Source organism: Ursus arctos, unplaced genomic scaffold, assembly GCF_023065955.2.
Source record: "Ursus arctos isolate Adak ecotype North America unplaced genomic scaffold, UrsArc2.0 scaffold_24, whole genome shotgun sequence".
NCBI lineage: Eukaryota > Metazoa > Chordata > Mammalia > Carnivora > Ursidae > Ursus > Ursus arctos.
The window spans coordinates 38,083,338-38,107,555 of record NW_026622919.1 but is presented as its reverse complement, the minus strand read 5'-3'; the positions used below and the strand labels follow the sequence as shown (position 1 = coordinate 38,107,555).

At 52.1% G+C, this 24,218-nt stretch overlaps 1 protein-coding gene across 1 annotated transcript; it reads left to right on the top strand.

The window, feature by feature from the left end:
• Positions 1-535: 535 nt before the first annotated feature.
• SPACA3 (sperm acrosome associated 3) lies at positions 536-13,966 on the top strand. Its single transcript, XM_026517389.2, has 7 exons — positions 536-642; positions 2,457-2,484; positions 8,600-8,624; positions 9,748-10,029; positions 10,823-10,981; positions 11,498-11,576; positions 13,841-13,966. Exons 1-7 carry the CDS (start codon positions 536-538, stop codon positions 13,905-13,907), a joined length of 747 nt encoding a protein of 248 aa, XP_026373174.1. The 3' UTR covers positions 13,908-13,966.
• The last annotated feature ends 10,252 nt before the right edge of the window (positions 13,967-24,218 follow it).

Sequence of the window (24,218 nt, the reverse complement as noted above, 5' to 3'; positions counted from 1 at the left end):
GGTGTGCAGATGTCTTCCTCCCATTCAGCCTCTTTCTGGCTGGTCAGAGAGTGTAACTGAAGCTTTAGGTCTTCCCGAGGGGTATCATCCTGCTTGACCTCCTTCAGCCCCCACAGCTGCACGGACCCGACTCATTGAGCTTGGGGTCCTAACCACTTAGGTACTGGTTGGAAGGCCTTTCGAGCAGAAACCTGGTGCACTTTCTAAATAACCTAGGTGCGGAAGCACAGTTGGGTTATGTTTATGTTCTGACATTCACCCGCTAGCTAGTCAGTTTCAAATAATCTTAAATTAGACTTTGTGAAAAATTCCAGGGTTGACTGCCCCTTATTTCCCATTATTTTATTAGATTAGTCAGAACAGTAAAACCAGCCTGTGCATTTTGCCTTTTAAAAAATCTTTTTATCATCGAAGAATCACAGGCTCCCAGGAAGTTGCAAAATGAGTAGAGAGATCCCTTGTACCCTTCGTTTCGTTTCCCCCGATGGTTACATCTTACATAACCGTAGTATACTATCAAAATCAGGACATCGACATGGCTGCCGTGTGCCTGCCTAGTCCTCTGGTGCTTTATAACGTGTATATTTGTGTACCCACCAGTCCAATCGAGAGAGAGACTGGTCCCATCACAGAATCTCCCTGGTGCGGTCTCTTTATAGTGACATTCATCTCTCTTCCTCCCCAACCAGTGTGTTTTTAAATGTACTCCCTCATGCCTTCTGTGTGCTTCACCCATTGCGAGTTAAGGAAATACAGAGATAAATATAACCTACTCCTTGCTCGGGAAGAGCTCACTAACAGGGCTCCAGTCACGTACACTGTAAATTCCGGTGTAAGGCGGTAGGTAGTTCTATGATAAAGAAAGATGCTGGGGCAAGAAAATGGATCGGAGGGTTCAGGAGGCCATGTGTGCTGCATTAATGCTCCCTGCAAAGGTTTCGGTGCTGGGCTGATTTTGAAGGATGCAATGGAGTTGTCTGGTGCCCGATGGGGAGAGATTTGGGGTAGATAAATTTGGGGAAGTGTTGGTGGTTCAGGACTGTGGATATTCCCAGGTGGTGTTGCGGGGGGAACGTGCAGGGAACTGAGGCTGCAGACGTGGCGAGAGGTCAAATTGTCGAGGACCATCTGGCTGCTGCCCTAAGTCCCACACGCAGAGAGACCAGTTAGGAGATCATTGCCATCCCAGATCAGATAGGCTGAGCGGCGGGAACAGAGACGGAGAGCCATTTTTTACCTCGGAAGCACAGCAGGATGGGGAGGGAGAGTGTGACGGGAATGAACAGACACTTTTTCTTCGAAGATGAATGTTTTCCCCTCTTCTTTGAGTTATCTTGGTTTCCCTGGGAGCAAATCCCTGGGATAGAAGTCCAAGAAGATGAATGCTAGTAGAGTAATTCCCTGCTTATCCAGAGATCTTGTGACTTCAGTCAGGGGCCAACATAGCACAAACTTGGATGAGGAAAAAGCCTCTGATTAGTAAAAACAAGCTCGAGCTTTTACTTTGCAATATCCTTCGGTCCTTTCATTCAGAGCAGTTTTTGACAATTCAAGTGCGCTTCTCAGAAGAATGGTTGCCTGGTTTTCTCTCCCCCTAATAATAGTAATTAAGAACTACCTTTTTATGGCGTCTGCCTGGTGCCAGGTTCTGTGTAAGATGCTTTGCGGGCATATACTGAGGGGCAGCAAGGCTCGGGGCTCTGCCAAGCCAGGTCGCAGAGCTGGTGAGTTTTGTAATCTTAGAGCCCTCGCCCAGGTCTGGCTGCTCTCAGCCGGTGCTGTAGCAGCCACAGATCATAGAAGGGGTGGGGAGGATGCCAGCCAGTAGTGGCACCAGGGCGAGGGAGGGAATGCCGTGGACTGAGGAGCCGCACGACCGTTCAGTGGGTTTCTGGCAACTTCACATGAGGAGGACATCAGCTAGGGTTCTCCAGAGGAGCACAATGAGTGGGATGTGTATACTTGTATCTATACCGCTCTAAGAAAGTTTGGTTACAACAGTGACACCCCCCCACCCACACACATACACACACGTCTTAGAAAATTAATGATAAAGCTCATGCAATTATGGAGGCAGGCAAGTCCCAGGATCCGTGGGGTGAGTTGGTCAGCCGAAGACCCAAGAGAACCGTGATGGATCTCCAGTCCAAAGGCTGGCAGGCTTGAGGGGCAGGAAGAGCTGATGTTTCAGTTTGATTTCACAGGCAGGAGAAAAGCTGATGTCTGTGTTTGAACACAGGCAGGCGGAATTCCTTCTTATTCAGGAAGCAGCAACTCTTTTGTTCTAGTCAGACCTTCCACTGTTTGGATGAGGCCCACCCACATTAGGGAGATCAATCTGCTTTGCTCAGTCTATCTGATTAAGATGCTAATTTCATCTAACGCACAGTATAGAAAATACAGAGGACAATATTGTAGTATAATACTCAAACTTGTGAGACGCCTGGGTGGGTCAGTTCAGTTAAGCGTCTGCCTTTGGTTCAGGTCACGATCCCGGGGTCCTGGGATCGAGTTCCGTGTTGGGCTCCTTGCTTGGCGGGGAGCCTGCTTCTCCCTCTGCCTGCTGGTGCTCTCTCTCTCTCTCTGACAAATAAATAAAATCTTTAAAAAAGTACTCAAACTTGCTAGGAGACTAGAACTCAATTATTCCAACCACTAACAATAAATAATTATATACCACAGTGGAGGTGCTAATTATCGCCACAATGGCAATCATATTACAATACATAGATGTGCAAAATTAACACACTGTACACCTTAAATTTATACATTACACGTCAAATATATTTCAGTGAAAAAATGTTAATCTCTTCCAGAAACACCCTCACAGAAACACAGATAATGTTTGACGAATAGCTGGGCACCCTTCAGCCCAGTCAAGTGGACACATAAAATTAACCATTACAAGAAGGAAGACAGAATAATAAAGGAGACAGAAAACTAAAAGAATATGCTGCTGTGAGACTAGTTAGCGTAGGCTTAGTGACTTTGCGTGCCTCAGACATCCTGATAACCGGGTCTTGCAATTACAGCTTCGTATTGTGATCAATGGTGGAAATAACAGAGACAGAACTTATGGACAAGGGGTGAATTCTGCTTTGATGCAGTAAGTTGGGCACGGAGCAGGTGAGCAGGGCTTTCTCTAGAGGCTCCAGGCTCTCCCTAGCTGTGGCCAGAGGAGGACTTGTTTTTCCACGGTCCAAGCCATCCCTGGCACGGTCCTTGGGATTGGCTTTAGCGCTTTCCTTGATGGAGTCCCCTGGGCTACAGTTCTTCTCAATTAACTGGGTGATTTTCATTCATTTCTTCATTCCTTTACATAGCATTTAAAAAAATCTTGAGAAGGGGAACATAGACACAAGGGACTCATCAGGCAGCTCCCAGTCTGCAGGGAACGAAGGAGAAAGAAGGCACTGATGTCACGTGATGGGAGGCTGAGATGACAGATCAGCTTCAGATGCTGTGCAAGGATGTGGGGGGCTCCTAACTCAGCCGGGGCGGGGGGGTCCGGGGGAGGAAGGCCAGCTCCAGTGGTGCTCTCAGGAGGGCTAGGAGCCAGCCAGGGAGTTGGACAGAAAGGGCATGTTTGACAGAGGGAATTACATAGCGCATAGCCTATGTGACATGGACACAGAGCATTGTCACACATCGAGGGCTCTATAAAAAGTTTGGTTAGAACGGTGGTTCTCAGCCCGGGTGGCACTTTGGGATCACCTGGAAACACCAAAAGATACCGACGTCTGAGCCCCGTCCCCGGAGATTTTGATGTGATTGCCCTGGGATGGGGATCAGTATTTTCTCTAATGTGCCATCAGGGCTGAGAAGCTGCTGCTGGAGAATTTAAACGTGCAGGGAGCCAGTGGAGAGTCTCTGCTAGGATGTGGTCAAGAATCGGAGCTGCCTTTGGGGAAACCGGAAAGACGCGTGTGGAGCTCAGCGGAGAAATAAAGACCCGCCGATCCCCAACTGGGGCCTTATCTTGCCCTCAGAACTGTTCCTTTTGAGCTGCTGTTTCTTATTCACCATTTAAAAGTGAAAGTCGAGTGGGAAATAACAAAACATACAATAAAATAAAATAAGCTGAAAGATTACTCAATAAAAAGAAGCGATAAAATAGTAAAAGCAGGCCGATGCCGTAAAACCCCCCAAACTCAACCACACAGAATCACCACCAAGGGCCAGACAATAAAAACGACAGCTAAAATGCACTGAACGAAGTGGCAGGCATCTTCATGCCTTGGGAAAGCGAAGGAGGATTATTTCCATTTTACAGAGGAGCAAAATGAGGCTTGGGGGAGATTAAAGACCGTGGTTCCAGCGGGCAGGGCGGGGTAAATGGCCAGGCAGGGGCAGAGCAAGACGTCGAACCAGGTTGTATCTACCTCAAGTCTAGGGCTCTGAAGGCTCAAGCCTGTGCACGTTGGAGGCATCTGGGGAGCTCTGAACAAATACTGATGCCAAAGAGACTTTTCTCCAAAGAGGGCATGCAAAAGGTCAACAGGTATAGGAAAACAAAAATGCTTAATGTCACTAATCACCAAAGAAATGCAAATCAAAACCACAAGGACCAACAACACCTCGTCTCTGTCAGGATGGGATTATCGAAAAAAACCAAAGACCACAAGCGTGGGCAAGAACATAGACACATTGGAACCCCATGCACTGTTGGTGGGAATGCAAAACGGGGCAGCCACTGTGGAAAACATCAAAAATAAAACTACCCTATGGTTTAGAAATCTCACTTCTGGGTATTTATCCGAAATAATCGCAGTCAGGATGGCAAAGAGATATTAGCACTCCCATGTCCCCTGCCGCTTTATTCACAATAGCTGAGATGGGGGAACAACCTCCGTGTTCGTGGACAGATGAATGGTGACAGCAGTTGTGACGCACTCCCACGATGGAACACCAGTCAGCCCTGAGAAAGAAGGAAATTCTGTACATGCAACTACATGGCTGAACTCGGAGGCCATTGTGCCGAGTGAAACGAACTGGTCACAGAAAGATAAAGACTCCGTGATTCTTCTTATACGAGGTGCCTACAGTCGTCAAGTTCGTAGACACGGAGAGGAACGGTGGCTGCCAGCGGCTGGGGAGGGAGAAACGGGGAGTTATTAATCGATAGGCATAAAGTTTTCAGTTAAGCCAGATGAATAAGCTCGAGAGATCGTCTGTACCACATTGCACCGAGGGTCCAGAGCGCTCTGCTCGGCCCTCGCAGATGTGCCGACAGTAGACCTCATGTTCAGGGTTCATACCACAATTAAAAAAAAAAAAGACATCCTAAGATCTGGGCCAGCCCTTGATTCTCAGCTGGTCGGTCTGGGCTGGGGCCCGGGCAGAGAGTGCGAGCAGGTGCCGCTGCACACGGTTCTGGCTGTCCTCTGCTCTCAGCAGGCATCGCTCCTAGGTACTGAACACCCCGAGTACCGAACACCGAATACGCGGGGTATGGCTATTGCCACTTGAGAACTGAGGAAACTAAGAGGTTAAGTCACTTTTTCGGGGTCACCCAGCTGGTAGTCACTAGTGCCTGCGTTCGTTCCCAGATCTACAAAGCCTATGCTCTCACTGCTAGGCCACGTGACCTCCAAGCAGGTGGGGGGGCTGTGGGACACAGACATGGGCAGCGTGTGTCCTTCCAGGTCACTGCTCTGTCGCTCTGTCCCTCAAGCTTTAGGGTCAACAGCATCACCTTTGTCCCAGGCTTGTCCACACGGAACTGTCATCATGCAGATGCAAAGTGGGCCTTTTGTGGCTCAGACCGAGGAGTTTGACGGTGAGGAAGGCTGCTTGGGGAGGCCGTCGGCACCTGCCATCGTTATTGTGGGCAACCACCTGAAGGACGTGCTGGGTGCAGAAGAGTCACCCCTCAACGTATTGTGTGTGTGTGTGTGTGTGTGTGTGTGTGTGTGTGTGTAGGTGGCCAAGGAGGGTTGGGCTTAGCTACCCCTAACGTGGCCCCAGCCCTGAAATTGAGGGGCTCAGGAGACCAGTCAAAGCTCAGCGGGTGAATATGGTTCTAGAAGATGAGCTCACAGAACTGGGGAGTTCCAGAAGGCCCTATGTCAGTCTGGAGCCTGCCCTCCCCCATCATTCTCTGAAAGCTGGGTGCCTGGGGCCCTAGCAGTATCATGGGGGTGTCTTGAGCTGAAGCAGGGTGTCGGGTCCCTGCCGCCGCCGCCACTGCCACTGCCGTGTCAGCTCTGGGGCGGACAACACCTGATCAGTGAGCCCCCTTCCCCTCTTCTTGCAGCTGTTGACCAGGCCGGCCTGGCCAGCGAGGGGCATGGAAAAAGAAAGGGGGTGGTCAGAAATGGGGGGGAATCCTGGGCTGGGAGGGCCCCGAGTTGAGATGAGAGAGAGGGGAGACCCTGTGGCAGGTGTCTGGTCTCTGAATCACCAGCCCTCACTCCTTATACCGCTCGACCTGCCGTGAAAAGCTTAGGATGAAATCGGTTTTAAGTCGCTTTGCTGCAAAAAGTCAAAAACAGTCTCTGTATGGCAGTGAACTTGGTTTCCTCGTCTGTAAATGGGAGATATTACTCCTACGTCCCTCGAGTTGTTGAGGATTAGAGGAGATTAAGTTGGAAAACATCCCGCAAAGGCCCAGCACAGTGTCTGCCAGGTGCGAAGAGCTCACCGAGGTTCCCCCCCATCACCTCCCCGCCCCCCACTTTGATGGGGAGCGTTCATGTTCTTGGGATCAGGACCTCAGGATGTTTCGGTGTAAGCAGCACTAACCGAACAGCCACTCCCCCCCAGCAACAACGCTTGACTCTCAGGATAGAAGATACACATTGTTCCTTGGAAGTTCTCTTTATGGTGGGAACGCCTACACTATACCACAGTCCTGTGGGACAGAGGGCCGGCAGAAGCACAGGGAGCTCTCTGGTGGGCTCACCTCCGGTGTGACCCTGGAAGTACGAGTAAGAGTTAGCCATGTAGAGGAAGGAGAGGGCTCGTGCTCCAGGCATCGGGATCATCACGAGCGAACAATATGGCATTCCCAGAACTCAAAGTGTGAGTGAGGGAGAGGGCCGCACGGCTGGGTCATGGCGGGCCTTGCAGACCACGTCCAGGAGCAGTGATGAAGGGAGCCATCCCAGGGTGGCGGGTGGCCAGGCTTCTTGTTGAAAACACTCATGGTGGTAAATGTGTCTAGAATAGTTTGGAAAATGAGTCAGGACTGGATGCAAGGAGCCCATCAGCCTGTGGGGGATGGTGGTCGGAACTGAAGGAAAGACGGCGCTCTTGGAGGGAAGGGAGAATCAACAGCACTTCAGGAGTGATGGGCTGGGGCTGGGGGAAGGGTGGAGACAGAAGGAGTGAAGAATGCCATCTGTATTTCTAGTTTGGATAAATGTGTTTATTTATTTATTTTTAATGATTTTACTTATTTATTTGACAGAGAGAGCATAAGCAGGAGTGAGGGGCAGAGGGAGGGGGAGAAGCAGGCTCCTCGCTGAGCAAGGAGCCCGATGGGGGGTTCGATCCCAGGACCCTGGGATCATGACCTGAGCCGAAGGCAGACACCTAACCGACTGAGCCACCCAGAGAGCCCTGGATAAAGGGGGTTTAAACCAAAAAAGTTTAAACCCTGTTTAAACCAAAAAAGTTATATGAGTTTAAAACCAAGAATGTTTTAAACCCAGAAAGGAAAGGCTTAAGGAAGCAGATTGAGTGGGAACATTAGCTCTGTTTTAGACCTGTTTAGTCTGAGGCGACGCGGGATACGGTGAAGAAGTCCAGGTGAGGTCTGCAGCTCTGGGCAAGACGAGATTCAACGTCATCAGCCCGCAGGTGGCAGTTAACCTCAGGGGGCCCCCCAGAGGGTATCCTGAAGAGAGAGAGGAGGGCTCAGGGTAGAAGTGCCTGGAAAGCATACCAGCGTTTGAGACATAGGCGATCACAAGAAATGGCCTGAGAAGGAGCAGGGAACCCAGGAGAGGGGGCGTCATGGAAGCCAAGAGAGGCAAAAGGTTCAACAGGTGGATTGGGCAATGGCGTGAAAGGCTGCCGAGCGCCCCTGTGGGTCAAGAACCGGCAAAGCCCACTGGACGGGGCAGAACAGTGTCAGGCGCGTGGTGATGGTGGTGAAGCTAAATTTCGCTGGGTTGAAAACAAATGGGAAGGTGAGAAAACAGTAATTTTTCCTGTAGAAGTTTCCATGAGAAGAGAGGGAGAGAGACCCGTCAGCACAGATAATGACGAAGCCTGGGAGCGTCCACGCATCAGGGGAAGGAGAAGTGGTAGGAGGAGGTGCTGAGGACCCTGGGAGAGGAGCGATGGCCCGTGGAAGAAGGCCGAGAGGCAGGAAAGGGTGAAGTCTGGAGCTTGCAGGCGCGATGGGCCCCGCAGCCTCACACTAGAGGGTGAAGATGAGCGGGACAAGCCTACTGATGCTTCTGTGGGGCAAGAAGGGAGGTCTTCTGGGAGCTCGGGGGTGGGACAGGGCAGTGAGCAGTAATGAGCATCTTGAATACTCTTTGAGGGAAACGGGAGAGAGAAAGTTGGCCAAAGACAAGACTTTGTGCTGGTACCAGAAGTATTTCATCATAGAAATAACAACGAACTTATTTTTAGTACAAAGAGCTAGGTTCCCTCTGCGCCTTTCTCCTCTCATTCATTCTTTCAACAGTTTTCTGAGGCAGGTGTTACTCATTTCCTCATTGGAGAGCTGAAGACAGCGAGGTTCGGGAGGTGTCCCAAGTCAGAGATGGTGTGCGAGGCGGAAGTGGGCTTCAAACTCAAGGCTCACTGCAAAGTCACACCCTTCACCCACCCTGTCGCCCTCCATGGCTTGAAGGTCCCGTGGGGTTGGAGGCCGTGTGTTTTTAGAGATGCCACACATGAGGTTGTGTGGCTGTTTAGGTTTTTGACTCTATAAAGGCGGGCAGCAAGTGTGATGGGGTGGGGTCACGGCAGACATGGGAAGAAGTGTCAGAGAGACAAGAATGGAAGGTTGCAAGGGCGGTGGTGGCGAGATGCACGGATGGCCAGGCTGTGGGAGTGGGTGGCTGAGACAGAGTGGAGGTGAAGGTCATAACCAGGTGTGAATGTCCTCTCTGATACCGAGGGCTGGCCCATAGGACTGGTGCGGAGGCAAACCCAAGGAGTGGACGTGAGCTTCAAGGGAGAGGGGGTTTGCAAGGTGATGGTTGAGAAGGCGTGGTGGGCAGTACCATCTTGGGGCTGTGTGTGCAGTCCCTCCAGTCGGGAGGGCTGCGGGGTGGCAGTGTTGCCCTGGGAGATTTTGTCTGAGCTCAGGCTTGGGAGGCTCGGCTCTAGCTAGGAGTGTGCTCCCTTGACAATGGGGCGGGGGGGTAGGAACTGATCTCTACTCTGATGACATTGCTGGGCCCTTGCCCTCTGGGAACTTCTGCTCATGGCCGTAACTCATGGGGCTTTGGAGTCACGTAAACGTTGGTCTTATTCCCAACTTTGCTCCTTCCTAGCTGTGAAACATAGGGCTTCAGGATTCAATGATGTCTGGCAAGTAGTATGGAGTTCCAAATACGTTCGTTTTCTCCCCCATTTCCCCTCCTCTTCTCTCAGCTGCTGGGACAGGTGTAAAGCAGGACAAAGGGGAGCTGGCCTCAGGGAGCCCTCTCCTGGATCTCAGATCTCAGGGGCGTGGCTGATGCTTCCTCAGGGCTGCAAGGGAGCTGGTTTGCAGTGTTGGTTCCTTCTCCCCTTTTCACAGGTACACTCAGACCTTGGTTTTCTTTTTCTTCCAAGGCTAACCTTCTGTGAGTGGTGGACCAGGGCTGTTGAACTGCCTGCCATCTCAAAACCCAGTTGTGAGCCAGCGTGGCGGGGGCTGTGCCTCCCCCGCCTGCATGGAAGCCAGGAGCTGGGCTCCCAGAAGGCAACTGTGCCCGCCGGGGAGCATGTTGCTGGCCTTTGCCTCTCTGCTCGGCTGGCTGCTCACCTCCAGCCAGGCCAAGGTCTACAGTCGCTGTGAGCTGGCCAGAGCGCTCCAGGATTTCGGCATGGAAGGATACCGGGGATCCACCATGGCTGACTGTGAGAACCGCTCCCCCAGCAGCTGCCGCCCCCCACTCCTCCCCTCCCTCTCTCCTCCCTTCCTCCCTGCTCTCACTCAGGGGGTGTGGTCTTGGAAGCTTTCTGAGCCTCAGCCCTCCTTTGTACAACAGGGGTTCTAGGACCCCACGGTAGGCAACATTCAGCACAAGTTAAATACCTAATAAGCAGGCCACAGGCAGCCCAATCAGCTTGCCCCTTCCCTCCCTGCCCCTGCTGCTGAAGCCAACAGCCAAAGGAACAGAAGAGCTTAGTTCCCTAATCGTAATGGCAACCAAGAGGCAACCTCATTCCCATTGAGGTTTCGGGTACACTGAGCAAACCAGTAAGAGCAGACGCTTCAAGCTGCTGGTAGCTTCGGGAAGCTGAGAGGTCCAGCCACATCTGGACTCATTTCTCTCTCGTTCCTGCCCCTTTGCCAGCTCTCACCTGTGTCTTCCTCATTTTGCCTCTGAAGAGCTAGCTCTTGTCTGTTCATCCCACAAAGATTTCTTGGGCCCCACTGCGCGCTGAGCGGTGAGACAGTGGGAAGGAAGGAGGCCTGAGGGACAGTCTTGACTCTTGTTATTTGGTAGCTGTGGTGACCCCCAGTGGGTCCCTTGCCCCCCTGAGCCTTGCGGAGTCACTGGGGAAGTAGGCGGGAGGAGCCGCCCTGACCACCTTGGAGCAGGAGCTGAAGCTCAGAGGAGCTCGCGTGTGGCACCTGCACGTGAGTGTCCTGTCCCGGCTGGCTTCGGTCACCCGACCCTCGGGCCTGCGTCTGCCCCCTACGCAGGGATCTGTCTTGCTTACTTCACAAGTGGCTTCAACACAGCTGCTGTGGACCACGAAGCCGACGGGAGCACCAACAACGGCATCTTCCAGATCAACAGCCGGAAGTGGTGCAAGAACCTCAACCCGGAGGTCCCCAACCTGTGCCAGATGTACTGCTCCGGTAGGCGGGGCCAGATGTACTGCTCCGGTAGGCGGGGCCAGATGTACTGCTCCGGTAGGCGGGGCCAGATGTACTGCTCCGGTAGGCGGGGCCAGACGTACTGCTCCGGTAGGCGGCGCCCGAGGCAGGGCGGGGGGCGGGCGACTGCGGGCGGGCCCCTGCACCCGGCTTTGTGTGTCCCTGCTCGCGCTAGCGCCCCTAGCCTGTATCTCTGAGTGGGGTACGACCCACGCCCCTCCGCGCCTACCAAGGAGAGCGGGATGGGGCCAGAGATGAGGGTGGGTCCACCACGAATCTGATGGGAGACTGCTCTAAGAGCTGTAGGGGTGTGGGGAGGGAGTGGTAGAGTGATATCTGTGTTTCCAGAGGGATCAAGAGATAGGGTTGGCTTTAGGATGAAGAAGGGTGTGTGTGTGTATGTGTGTGTGTAAGAGAGAGAGAGACAGACAGACAGACTCTGGATGTCCAGCTCTGTCTGCTGTTTCCTCATTGTTATTTCTCTGCCTCCCACCCCAGACTTGTTGAATCCTAACCTGAAAGATACTGTTATCTGTGCCATGAAGATCGCACAACAGCCCCAGGGTCTGGCCAGCTGGTAGGTCACCTGGGCACCCCCCCCCCCCCCCGCGCCCCAGGCTGATGTGGCCAGGGCTAGTGGACAGCAGCAGGGAACGAATCTTTCCTGAGTGCTCACGTTGTCCTGGCCACCATTCTGTGGCCTCATAGTCTGATCCGCACCCAATATTCAGCCACAGGGGTTACTGTCCCTGAAGTATTTACAGACAACATGCTGAGCGTCCGGGAGGGTTAGCAATTCCCTGAAGCTCTTGGAGCCAAGCCTGGCTCTTCCACCGTATGCCTCTGTTAGGATGCCTGCCTACAGGTCCACTAGACCTGGGGCTGGTCAACCTTGTTCCTGGTGGCATCTTCATCGAAACTAACTTTGGTAGAAAAGCCCAAGATGTACGATAGATCAAAGAAGCGATTCTAGGCTTGAAGTGTGGTGGCGGCGGGAGGGGGCCCTCTGGAGCCTCACCCTGTCCGCCTTCTCTTCTCCTGCCTCTTTCCCACAAGGTGGCCTTTGGAGCAGCCATGCTCACAGGCGAGGGGGTTGGATGGGTATCCCAGGGGGCACTGGACTAGATCTTTGGTCCCCAGGGACCTCTGAGGCAGTGACCCTGCACACTCCTCCAAAGGGGGTCTCACTGCTGAGTCTCCAACTCCCTTTCCTCACATTTCTGAATGAGAGACCAGCAGGGCCAGGATGTGGAGAGGGTGAGATACTCCAGGTGGCTCCCGGAGCTACAGACAGATGTGACCATCACAAGGGAGGTAAAAGAAGTTGGGAGGCAGTGAGTATCAGCCCAGGAGCAGAGGGAAGGGGGAGGGGAGACAAGAGACAGGGGCATGGTAGGGAAGCCTTTGCAAGAGAGATCCAGGGTCTGCACCAGGACAGTTGCAAGGCTGACGGACAGGAGGGGGGTTGGCTAGGAGGGGCTGTGCAGGAGACGTGGGGACAGGTAATATGTGGCAGCAAGGGAGAGGAGGAGGCAGAAATGACTGTGAATCCAGAGAAGGTCCGAGATATGACTTGACCATGGCCACAGCTTTGGAGATGTGTTGGTCTGAGAACAGTTGATGCCCTAGGAACTGAGTCTGGAGTGAGGCAGGCTCAGCAGGACACAATGCTCAGCTATAAGATCAGGAAGGGTGAGTGCAGGCTTGGCAGGAGTCCAAGGGCTTGAGGTCTTGGGGGCACCACCCGGGGATGGAGGAAACAGGTCCTTTTGGGTTACATCAAAGAACAGCTCTCTCTTTTGTACACTGGGAGGAGTAAATCTGTGGCAGGTATAACCCCTGAGGGTTGGCTGAGGCTAATCATAGACAGTGGTCCCAGAAAGTAGAAAGGGTACAGTTTATTCCCTCCACCTGCACACATTGGGAACTTGCCTGCGCTGGGCTCTGTGCTGGGTACTGGCTGCAGAGAGGCTGAGATCCAATCTCTGCCCTTAAGGGTCTCACAGTCTAATGGGAGAGGCAAACAGGCCAGCTGACCACACCTCACTGATGGATCTACAGATGTCCTCTAGGGGCACTCTTAGTCATTGGGCTCTTTGACACTGACATCATGGAATCACCAACATTTGGAACCCTTGAGAACTTGGGACCGCAGGACCCCAGGTCTTGCTTGTCTTCCTCAAGATGCTCGGGTGATGACGGAGCAAGCTAATGGTCCTGAAGGAGCCTATAACCTATGGTTACCAACAGTTGAAAGACCTGGATTGGTAGCCAAGGCGAAGTGGGTGTGGCTGCAGTTCTCATTTACTAGCTGTGGATCTTGGGCGAGGCATTTTGCATCTGAGTCTCAGCGTTTCATTTGGAATATAGGGAACACGGTATCTGCCTAATCTACATTACAGGGCTGCCGGGGATGGAGTGGGGTGCAGACAAATGAGTGATGGATGGGACAGTGCTATGTAAACCGTAAAGGGCTGTGAGCTTGTGAGGCGGCATGACTGTCAGCAGAAGCAGCACGGTGTGGGAAAAGAGCACTGGACTGGGGTTCTGGACCTTTGCCGCTGACTTCTGGGCGAACTTGAACAAATTACCCTGTATCTCCATTGGTAAAATAAGGAGGCTAGATAGATGACATTTTAGGGGCCATTCTCTCCCTTTTTTATTTCTTCTAGGGAGTTCTTTGCTGGATAATAGGGTTTACTAGTCCTTCTTTCCCTTGCTCGCCCCTTTCCTTACCTCACTTATGGTGTAGAGCCCACGCCTCCTTCCTGTTCTTCTCTGAGCAGGAACTGAAGGCTGCTGCTGATTTGGTCTCTGCTCTTCCCCATGCCCCATCCTCAGGGAGGCCTGGAGGCGTCACTGCCAAGGCAAGGACCTCAGCGACTGGGTGGATGGCTGTGACTTGTAGGACCCTCTGTGGATGGACGAGGCCACGCACAGCAGGCTGGGAGATGTGGCTTGGTTTCTGATCCAGGCTTGGGAAGACAAGCCAACCAATAAAGTATAGTCTAACATAAGTGAGGTTCTCAGCTTTCACTGTGTATCCAGGGGGCACCTCGGAGTTTCTTCACCTGTCCACCTGGGCTGGGCTCCATGGGCCCCCAAAAGCCTGCCACAGAGAGCTTGCCTCCAGTCCTGGAGACCTGGTGAGGGGAGGGTGTCAGTGCCTCCCTTGCCCACAACTGGTAGAGTTTCCCAGACCCTTTACTTGGATCTAGGTTTGCCAAATTTAGCAAAACAAACAAAAAACAAACAATGGTAACCAAAACAGGATGCCTGAGTTAAATTTGAAATTTGGATATACAACAAACAAATTGTACTATACCTTATGTCCTGAATATTGCATAGGGCACACTTATATTTAAAAATGATGTGTTATTTGGGGAACCTGGGTGGCTCAGTTGGTTAAGTGTCTGACTCTTTTTTTTTTTAAGATTTATTTATTTGGGGGGTGTAGGGAGGGACAGAGGGAGAGGGAAAGAGAGAATCTCAAGCAGACTCTGTGCTGAGTGGAGGCTTGATCCCACGACCCCACGATCATGACCTGAGCTGAAATCAAGAGTTGGATGCTTAACTGACTGAGCCACCCAGGCGCCCCCAAAGATAAATTTAATTGAGCCAAGTTTTTCTCGGGCACCCTCCCTGCCATCAGAGCCTGCCTCCCAAGAATGCACTGAGCTCACACTCCATCCTGCCCGCCTCTCCCCTCCCCCTCCCCCGAGTTCAGCGCTCCATCCCAGGTCTGCCTTAGCCCTGAACAGTTATGTGCTGCAAAATTATTTCTCAGAAATGAAATTCTCCGTCCCTCCTTCTAACTGATCTCATCTAGGCATGAGAAAGAAAGGACTGAGCAAACTGACATCAACGTAAGAGAATTCTTATCAACCTAACTCAGTCTCCAGTGGGAGAATCTGGGGGCAGCATAAGACAGGAAAGAAGAAAATGCAGGCAATGGTGGGGGGATATTCTGAGCGATGGAAGCTGGCTATCAAGACCCTGAGATCATAACGTGAGCTGAAATCAAGAGTTAGACGCTCAATCGACTGAGCCACCCAGGAGCTCCAAGTGTCGGACTCTTGATTTCAGCTCAGGGTCATGAGATCGAGTCCCGGGCTCTGCGCTGAGCTTGGAGCCTGCTTGGGATTCTCTCTCTCCCTCTCCCTTTCCCTCTGCCCACGCCCCACCCAACCCATCACCACTTGTATGCATGCTCTCTCTCTCAAAAAAACAAAAAACCTATATGTTGTGTACCTGAAACTCAAATTCAGATAAGCATCCTATATTTTATCTGGCAACCTTATCTGGGTCTGCTGTGGTGTACCCCTGTCTTGTTTTGGGGGGGGGTGTCTTTGGGACTTTTGTTTTCTGTGGCTCTGGTCACAGAGGGTGGCCACAGTGCCTTGCCCTCCAGCTGGAGACTGCTAACACACTGGCAGAAGCCAAGGTGTGGTGCACCCTGAGTGGAGACCCCACAGTGGGCTTCAGCCGGCTCTTACCCTGCTCTCCAGTGCCCCCTAGTGGCAGGAAATTCAAGTGCGGCGGCCGTCCCAGCCTGGTAAGGAAGTTACCCCTGGTACTGCTGACCATTGCTGGGCGGCTGGAGGATTGGGTGGAGGGTGTAGATGGCTTTCAAGCAGCACAATGCACTTCTCTGCCTTCCTCAATATGTGGGAAGCTCAGAAGGAGGCAGCACTGTCTCCCATTAACCTCGAGCTCAGTGTCTCAGGTCCCTCGGGATGGACTGTGTGTGAAGGAGGAAGGCAGGCAGTCTCAGGATCATTGTGGATGTGGTAGCGAGAGAAGCAACCGAGGTGATGTCTGAGAGGCTGAGCCCTGAGTTGAGATTGTAGATTCTTCTGGAAAGGACTGAGAGACCCCCGCAGTCCTCTGATGGAGGCATGGCTGGTGCTTCCCAGGCAGGAGAGATGACTGTGATGTGGACCGCCCCTCCCCACCGACCTGCCATCTCCAAATCCATTGGTCAGCAAACAGCAGAGAGGTGGCTAAGTGTCCACAACTGGTGAGGCAGGCCAGTTTCCTTCTGCTGCTGGTCTGGTGTTGGGCTACTCGCATCGCCAGAGCTTAGCTGGCCCGGCCATGTGTCCCACCCTGGCTTTTGCTTCTGTCTCGCAGGGGAGCTCTTTCCTCCATGTCAAGGTGATGCTGCTTATACACGTGGACGGTGGGGAAGGAGCAGCTCCTTGCTGGGAGCTGGGCGTCTGGGAGATCAATGACAAATGGACCCATTCTCATTAAGTCATAGGGAGATATTGCTCTCTCTCTCTCTTTTTTAAGATTTTATTTATCTATTTGGCAGAGAGAGAGACAGCCAGCGAGAGAGGGAACACAAGCAGGGGGAGTGGGAGAGGAAGAAGCAAGCTCCCAACGGAGGAGCCTGATGCAGGGCTCGATCCCAGAATGCCAGGATCACGCCCTGAGCCGAAGGCAGACGCTTAACCGCTGTGCCACCCAGGCGCCCCTGCTCTCTTTTTAATATGAAAGCAACGCCGTGTGCCTACCATGTGCCATGCATCATCTAATCTAAACCCCGGAACAATTACTGTAATGGAGGTCCCCTTATTATCCCCATTCTACAGATAAGGAAACGGAAGCTCAGAAGAGATAAATCTGCACCCAGGTCAGTATGATTCCACGTGCTCTCAGGTCACTGTACTTTGCGGAGAGGTGGTTGTCCTGGGTCATCTTCAGTCCGAGCTCTCCCTCACCTGGCCCGAGACCCCGGGCTCATTATCTCTGGGTGATGCATTTCAACTTCACTCTGGGTTTCTGTTGCCTGCGAGCAGCTGATTGCTCCACTGGGTCCCATTCCCTCAGGAGTAGGTGGTCCTTGAATTGAAGCAAGGGTTGTTAAAAGGACGTGGAGGCTCTAGGCTAGCATGATGGCCTCAGGGCCCCCAAAAATACGGCTGGGGAGGGGCAGGCCTGGACAAGGGATCTTGGAGGCCTGGGCTGGGGGTGGACCAGGGGCAGGTGGAGGTGGAAGAGGAGGATCCAGGGGAGAGCCCTCACCTGTGCATGAGGGTTAAATGGTCTGTAGGTCCACCTGGAAGTCCCAGTTTCTAAGTGATGTTCTCAGACCGGGTAGAGTAACCAGGCTACCTCCTCGCATCTCCTTGCTTCCGATTCACACTCTCACCCCACGTTCCATTGCTCACTATGTCCTGCCTCTCTTACCTTTCTAACATCTCTGGAAACTGTCCCTTCTGTCCATCCCAGATACCACTGCTTTAACTCAAGCCCCTGTCACTTCTTCCCTAGGGCAGTGGCAACGGCCTCGTGAGCGTGTCCCTGGCCGTCCCGCCTCCTCCCTTCCGTGAGCTTTCCACCTTGTTACTCCCTTGTGTCCTGGCCACAATGGCTTTTCTCACCTTTCGGTTATAGTCCAAGTTCTTGGCTTGTACACAAGATCTTTCACGAGCCAGGCTCAGCCAACACCGACAGGTTCATTTCTCAACTGTCCGGAAGCTTTTACGCTGGTGGGCTTGCATCTCTGGCTGCTTCCTACCTGTCACCGTCCCCTGCAGTTCTTCCCCACGCACGCACTCCAGGCAACCGACACGCTTGTTTTCACCGCGGGCTTTCACACTTGCCCTTGGGTCTTCCTGGAATGCCCTTTCCTTAGATCCTGAGTGGCCAGCTTTCGTCTCCTTTTCACATGCTCAGATGAGCTTCTCTGACCGCCATAGCTGAAGGAAGCTCGTCTCCCCTCTTGTCACGATCTTACCACCGTAGTGTGACTTACTGTCCGAGAGTATTTCACGCACATGTGAATTTACGTACATCCCATTTTCCGTCTCCTTCTACTAGAAGGTAAGCACCAGGAGGGCAGGAAGTGGGTCTGTTCCTTCTGTTTCCAGCACTTGGAATAGTGGCTGACACATAGTGGGTTCTCAGGGAGTGAATGAACCTGTTGAATGGGGTTCACACAATGGGATTAAGTACCAGCCATGAGTCAGGCTCTAGGCATCTCTCCAGATGGACCCATTGGCCCTCCTGAGCCCTCCTGGGGAGGCTTTCTACCTCTCAGGGGGACCAACTTGGCCGCTTTTCATCCAAGTCCCACTTGCTTCCCCCTTGGCCATGTCTTGCAGGGGAAGTTTCAGCACGATTTGAGAAGAGCTGGCACAATGTTTTGTTTTGTCTGTTTTTTCCCCTCTTACCCTGGCTGCCTGACTTTGGGAAAGTCGCTCCACCTCTCTGAGCCTCAGTGGTCCTCAGGGGCAAGGGGAGCTGATAAAGACCACCTCGCAATATTGCGTTGGTCACATAATATAGAGCAGAGGCACCGAGTACAGGGCCTGGCACAGCCTGGGGGCTTGAGAAATGTTGGGCCCTTGTCTGGTTTCCCTGAGCTCTGGGGGTCCCCCTGGGGAGGAACGGTGGGCACATGTCCTGCCTGTCCTGGTGACCGGGGTGTACTTGGGATGCCTGCGCCGTGTCCTCAACACAGTTTGCTAAGAAGGAGGAAGAGGAGAGCGGAGACTGTGGCAAGAAGCGGCAGAAGGAGAAGTGGGATGGTTTGGACAAAGTGGCCGAGATTTCTACAGAAAGCAGGGAGAACAAAGTGCATTATCGTCACTCTTTTTAGTCCAAGCCACCTCATTCTTGGCTGGTTTGACTCCAGGAGGCTAATGGGAAACGGGCTTGTCTCGATCTTTTGTTGCTGAGTGGGGCGAATGCTCCAGGGGCGGTTAGCTAGCTGGGTGCTGTCCCTTCCCTACCTGTAGACCCAGGTGAGGCAGGCAAAGACCCCCCACAGCAGAGCCCTCTTCTTGGGCAGGTCCCCGTGCTCTGCCTGCGAGACTCATCCTTCCAGCTGGATATGGCTGGGTTTTTTTTTCCACTCCAGGCACTGGCCTGAAGCTTCTAGAGTGGGAGGCTGGCCTGGTCAGATGGGGTCTAGCATTTAGTGGACGCCTTCTCTGGGGTGGCAGATGTGCCCCCACTTCTTGCCTGTGGCCAACATCACAAACTGAGCACAAGCCTCTCTTCAACCACGTGCCAGGGATCCTTCCTGATGCTTCGGTGGCAGCCACTGTCCATGGAGGTAGGATGATGGCGCTCCATCATCTCCATCCTACCATGTGTCAGGCACCACACTGGCACTTTCCATAGTTAATCTCACTACCCCACAGCATGCTTAGGAGGTAGGTCACCCCCATTTTTAGGAGGAAACTGAGTCCCAGAGAATGTCTAGAGCTTGCCTAACGTAATGCAGTTGGTGGGGCTGGGATTCGGACGGAGCCGTTGGGTTCCCAAGACTATGCCCTGTCCTCGGCGTGTCCCAGTCTTCGTAGCTGAACTAGCCTGTGGACTCTAGCTGGCTGGACCCTGCAGGGTAGGAAGGCACAGTGGAGGGAGGGGAGCAGAGTGACAGCCCCCTCCCATTCAGCAGGGATCTGTCCTTCCCCAGACCTTCCAAGTTCTCCTCCGCCTCTAAGCCTTTGCTCAGGTATTGGCCTGCCAGGCAATTCCCATCCATCTCTCAAGGCTTCCGCCCAAACAGGCCCCGTCTCAGCCTGGCAGACAGACCCAGCGTCCTATGCCTTGTGCCCCTTCACTGTAGCTCTCCTGCTGTTCATGTTCTTGCGTGCACATCTGTGGCCCCCTCTGCCCAACTGTACTCTGAGCCCCCCGAGACTGTGTCTTCTTGGTATATGAACCCACAGCCCCTGGCACATGGTGGGCATGCAGAAAATGCCCATGGAGTGAGGGATCCGGACAGAGACCCTGCCTGGCGCTGGGATATCTTCTCCCCGCTGCTCTTTGACCTCTTCCCTCTAAGGCTGGCTAAGCTGGGTATGCTTTGGTGCCCACCAAGCCCTTTGTCTTGGGCCTCTTTTTAATTCCTTTTGGAAGGAAACCATAAAGTCTAAACTCCGGGAAAGACAAATGGCCGTGATGGTAAGTGAGCCACATGAACCAGTTCCTTCAGAGGTGTGGCGTGGAGAGCGGCTTCAAGCAGACAAGGCGTCCAAATTCCCCATCCCAAAGCATCACTCACAGCCATTTTTCAAGGGCTGCTTTGTTGTTGTTGTTTTGTTTTTTTAAAGAAGAGGCACCATTACCCTCCTGCTCCGAAGTGAATGAGAGCTCAACAGCAGTGTGTGTCTGGGGCTCCACAGCGGCCAGGGACCACAAGGCATGCCTTTCCCACACGTACACAGCCGGGCCGGGGGTCACGTTCCAAGAACCAGGCCACGGGGATGTTTGCCAAGCGGTGCTGCGGTTGCTTTCTATGTATGCAGGTCTCCTCGGCCCTCGAAATCATCGCATGCATAAAGTGATTTTATGAAATCACATCTCAAGGTTCTCTGTTCATATTCATTTTCTGCTCACTCATTCATTTCGCCATCTGTGGGAGCTCATTAGCACGCAAGCTGCAGCAGGTGCCAAAGGTTTAAAAAAAATGATGGGAGGAAAAACTTGAAATTGATCAAATCCTATCTATCTTTCCTTTTTCCCTCCTGTAAATTGAAAAATGACAGCCATTATGTCATTTTAGGAGAAGAAATGTTGGTGGCTCTTTGTGATGCTGTGGCACTTTCGTGGAGAAAGGGTTGGCACTTTCTGGACCAGGGAGTCTTTGCCTAGCCTCAGGGCGTCCCTGGAGGATCACGGAGGGGCTGCGGGGGTCCACAACCCTCCTGAAATAAAATGCAAAATTGCATGTGTATCCCCATGACCATGTACATGTTTTCTTTTTTCTGGAGAGAGAGCGCATAGCTTTCACCTTATTTTGAATCCAAACAAGATTAAGAGTCAGTGCTTTACAGGAAGAAAAAAGAAAAGAAGAAAAGAGAGAAAGTATTTAGTTTAGCTCACTTAATCCTCATAATTTCCCTCCAAACCCTGAATCACTAAATACGTGCTTGGCTGCCTGACCCCCATTCTCGACGTACACTCATAGACTGTTAGAGTTGGGGCACACCAAAGGCTTATCTGTTTGTTTTCCACTCCCTCTTCTTATGCAAGAGGGAAACGGAGGCCCAGAGAAGCGAAGTACATTGTCCAATGTTATATGGCCCGTTTATAGCAGAAGTGGGTTGGAAAGCCAGTCCTTTGACTCTCTGTCCAAAGCCTTTGTCACTGTTGCTTTACTCTTGCAGTCAGTGAGCACAGATTTCCACAAATGTTAAATTGAATTAGTAAGAGACTCTCCTCCTTCCACCTGTTCTCAGGCTGGGTTGGTTCTCACTGACCTGTTTCTTGGTCCCCAGGGAACTTCTGGCCTCAAACGCGCCCAACCTATGAGCCCTCGGAATATTCAAATGCGTGCGCAAAATGATTCCATGTGCCAGGAGTCTCAGATGAATGGGGAGAAAGCCATTTGCTACATAAATCAACCCTTGGCTCGGAAGTAACTTCACAGACACTTGGAGAGCAGGGGGAGGCGCTGCAGGGCTTCAGCCATGACCCTCCCCTCATCCTTTGCACCTGCTTATCTCTAAGTGGTCATTCTGGATGTTTTCCCCTTGCCCTTCTTTGCTTGGGTTCCCTGGACCTACATGGTGGTGCCCCTTCTCTAGCACTCCCCACCCCGCAGGCTTGGCATGTGCTGCTCTCTCGGTCTCTGAACTTGGGTTTATCTTTGTAGTCGTCTGTTTACTTGTCAGTGTCCCTGCTCAGATGATAAATTCCTTGGGGGCAAGTACCCAGTGCCTAATGGACCGCCAGTCAATGGCAGTTGTAATACATAGCGATCCCGTGTTCTTCCTGTGCTTCCCCTTCCCAGCTACGCCAGGAAGCTTGTTCTGCAGCGTGGGGTTGCCCTGGCCGTGAGTGGATCAGGGCTGGCAGCGTTCTTGGCCTCCCGGAGCCTCCTTGTCTATTCTGTAAGGGGGAGCTCATTCCCTGGTGCTTTCTGGAGGCCCTCACCTCTGCTGTGAGGTTAATTCTCAAAATCAAATGAAAATTGCGGAGTTTGTGGAGGAAGAGGTCCCAGGTTTCTCCTTGGGCCTCCAGGCTCGGGCAGGCTGAGCCAAGCTTCCCCTGAGCAAACACGGCAGCCACCAAGATCACACCCCTGGGCGGTGACTGTCTTTGACTTCCTCCTTCCCAGCTCACCAAGAACCTTTCTCCAGAGACCCTCTGTGAACCTTTCTCACTAGGCGTGTTCGTGATAAAGACTCTTACAAAAATAGCTTCAAGCTGGAAAGAGGAAAATAAAATAACTCTGGTTTCTCTCTGCCAAAAACAACAAAGCAACAGCGTGCAAGCAGCCAGCTCAGTCCTTGGCATGGCTACTCACGGAAACGCTGCTGCTTTTCTCTGCCCCTGACAGGAGAAAGCCCCACTGATTCCGTTTCTGAGGTTATGTGCCCCTATTTGATTGATTGATTAATTGATCTGGCTCTTTGAGATTACTGATAATTCGACCTGTGGTTTGGGCTTGTGACTATTCCAGATTCCTGGTCTTCCTGTCATCCTTTGGGTCCCTCTCGAAAATGGGACCCATCCCCTAGCCTCCTCTGTCTACCAAATGTCTCCAGGTCTTCACTAAGGAAATGATTACACACATGGCTACTTGTTTGAAATGAGAAGAAAAAACATCCCAGTGCTCCCAAGCACTCAGGCATTTTACACTGTGTCTTTGGTTAACAACTGGTTAGTAGCAATCCGTAGCTGGCTATTAATTTGCTCTCTCGAGTTTCCTAACTTTTCCCCTTTAAACAGGTTGAATCTGTAGACCTGCACTCTAAGATCTCCAGAATCCAAAACCAGAATCCCCAGATCGGAAGGGCCATGTGCATAGGTGAGCCCCGAAGCAATCCGAACCCATTAGAATATTCAGTGCTCCATCACAAATTGATCTGAAGTTTCTTTCTTTCTTTCTTTCTTTCTTTCTTTCTTTCTTTCTTTCTTTCTTTCTTTCTTTCTTTCTTTCTTTCTTTCTTTCTTTCTTTCTTTCTTCTTCTTTCTTTCTTTCTTTCTTTCTCTTCTCTTTTTCTTTCTTTCTTTCTTTCTTTCTTTCTTTCTTTCTTTCTTTCTTTCTTTCTTTCTTTCTTTCTTTTTTGAGAAGGAAGCCAAAAATCCAATGAAGCAGTTCAAATTGCAACTTAAGCTATAGACTTTAAAAACATTTATGAAACTGTGAAGCTGGAACAAGGCAGAACCATCCTGTAGATTCCCAACTCACTGAATAGACATTTCATTTGTTCCTGTCCCCGATGGGAGCAGTCTGAGGACACTCACTATTCTTCCGCCTCTGACAGTCTAGGCACCAGAGGGACATTCCCCAGCCTGATGCAGTGAGGCGTGTGTTTGTCTAAAGGAGAGGGACTTCCGTGCCCTGGGAACGTCTGGAGAAATGATCACTTTCAGTGCTTCCTGTTTTGCGCCATCTTGGTGGGTCTAGAGATGGAATTATGAGTCTGGGAGCTGGGAGTGGAGCTTTGGCATGGCCATTAACTCACTCTGTGACACGAGGCAAGTCCCTCCCCTCCTTTTTTGGGTCTGCTCATTTGGGAAATGAAGACAGTAGGCTGTACGGTCCAAAGGGCCTTTGGTAGGTAGAATAATGCCCCCCAAAGTTGACCACGTCCTAATCCCTGGAACCTGTGAATACGTTACCCTATGTGGCAAAAGTGACTTTGATGTTTGTGACTAAGTTGTGACCTCGAGATGGGGACATTACCATGGGTTATCAGGAGGGCCTGGCCTAATTGTAGGAGTCCCTCAAAAGTGGAAGAGGGAGGCAGGAGAGGGTCTGGGATAGAGGGAGATGTGACCAGGAGGTCACGGTTGTGTGAGGGAAAGACTCCACCCACCATTGCTGGGTTGGCCAATGGAACAAGAGGCCACCAGCCACAGAATGGGGGTGGCCTCTGGGAGCTGGAAAAGGTGAGGAAACAGTTTCTCTTCTAGAGCCTCCAGAAGGAACACAGCCCTGCTGACAAAAATGTTAGCCCGGTGAGATCCATGTCAGAATTCGAAGGCAACACATTTGTGTGTTAAGCCACGACATGGGTTGTAATTAGTTATAGCCGCGGTAGAAAACGCAAACAGGGGGCCTTCCAGCAACCTTGCGCTCAGCTCCTGAGGGTTAAAGCCGGGCTTTGCCAACAGCCTCGGGCAAGCCCAGCTGACAGGGTGTTTGGGAGAAGGCATCTCAGGGATGCCGTGTCCCAGCTGCCTCCTGGCCACCGCGTGTGCCTGGGCGTGGCTGCTTTGACGTGTCCCCCTGTGCAGGGACAGC

Excerpts from the sequence above, each read along its gene's own strand:
- SPACA3 (XM_026517389.2), top strand. The coding sequence starts at position 536 with ATGGCTGCCGTGTGCCTGCCTAGTCCTCTGGTGCTTTATAACGTGTAT. Across the intron at positions 2,485-8,599 it reads AGCGTCTGCCTTTGGTTCAG|GTTCCCTCTGCGCCTTTCTC; the intron begins GTCACGATCCCG and ends ACAAAGAGCTAG. Across the intron at positions 11,577-13,840 it reads CCCCAGGGTCTGGCCAGCTG|GGAGGCCTGGAGGCGTCACT; the intron begins GTAGGTCACCTG and ends CCCCATCCTCAG.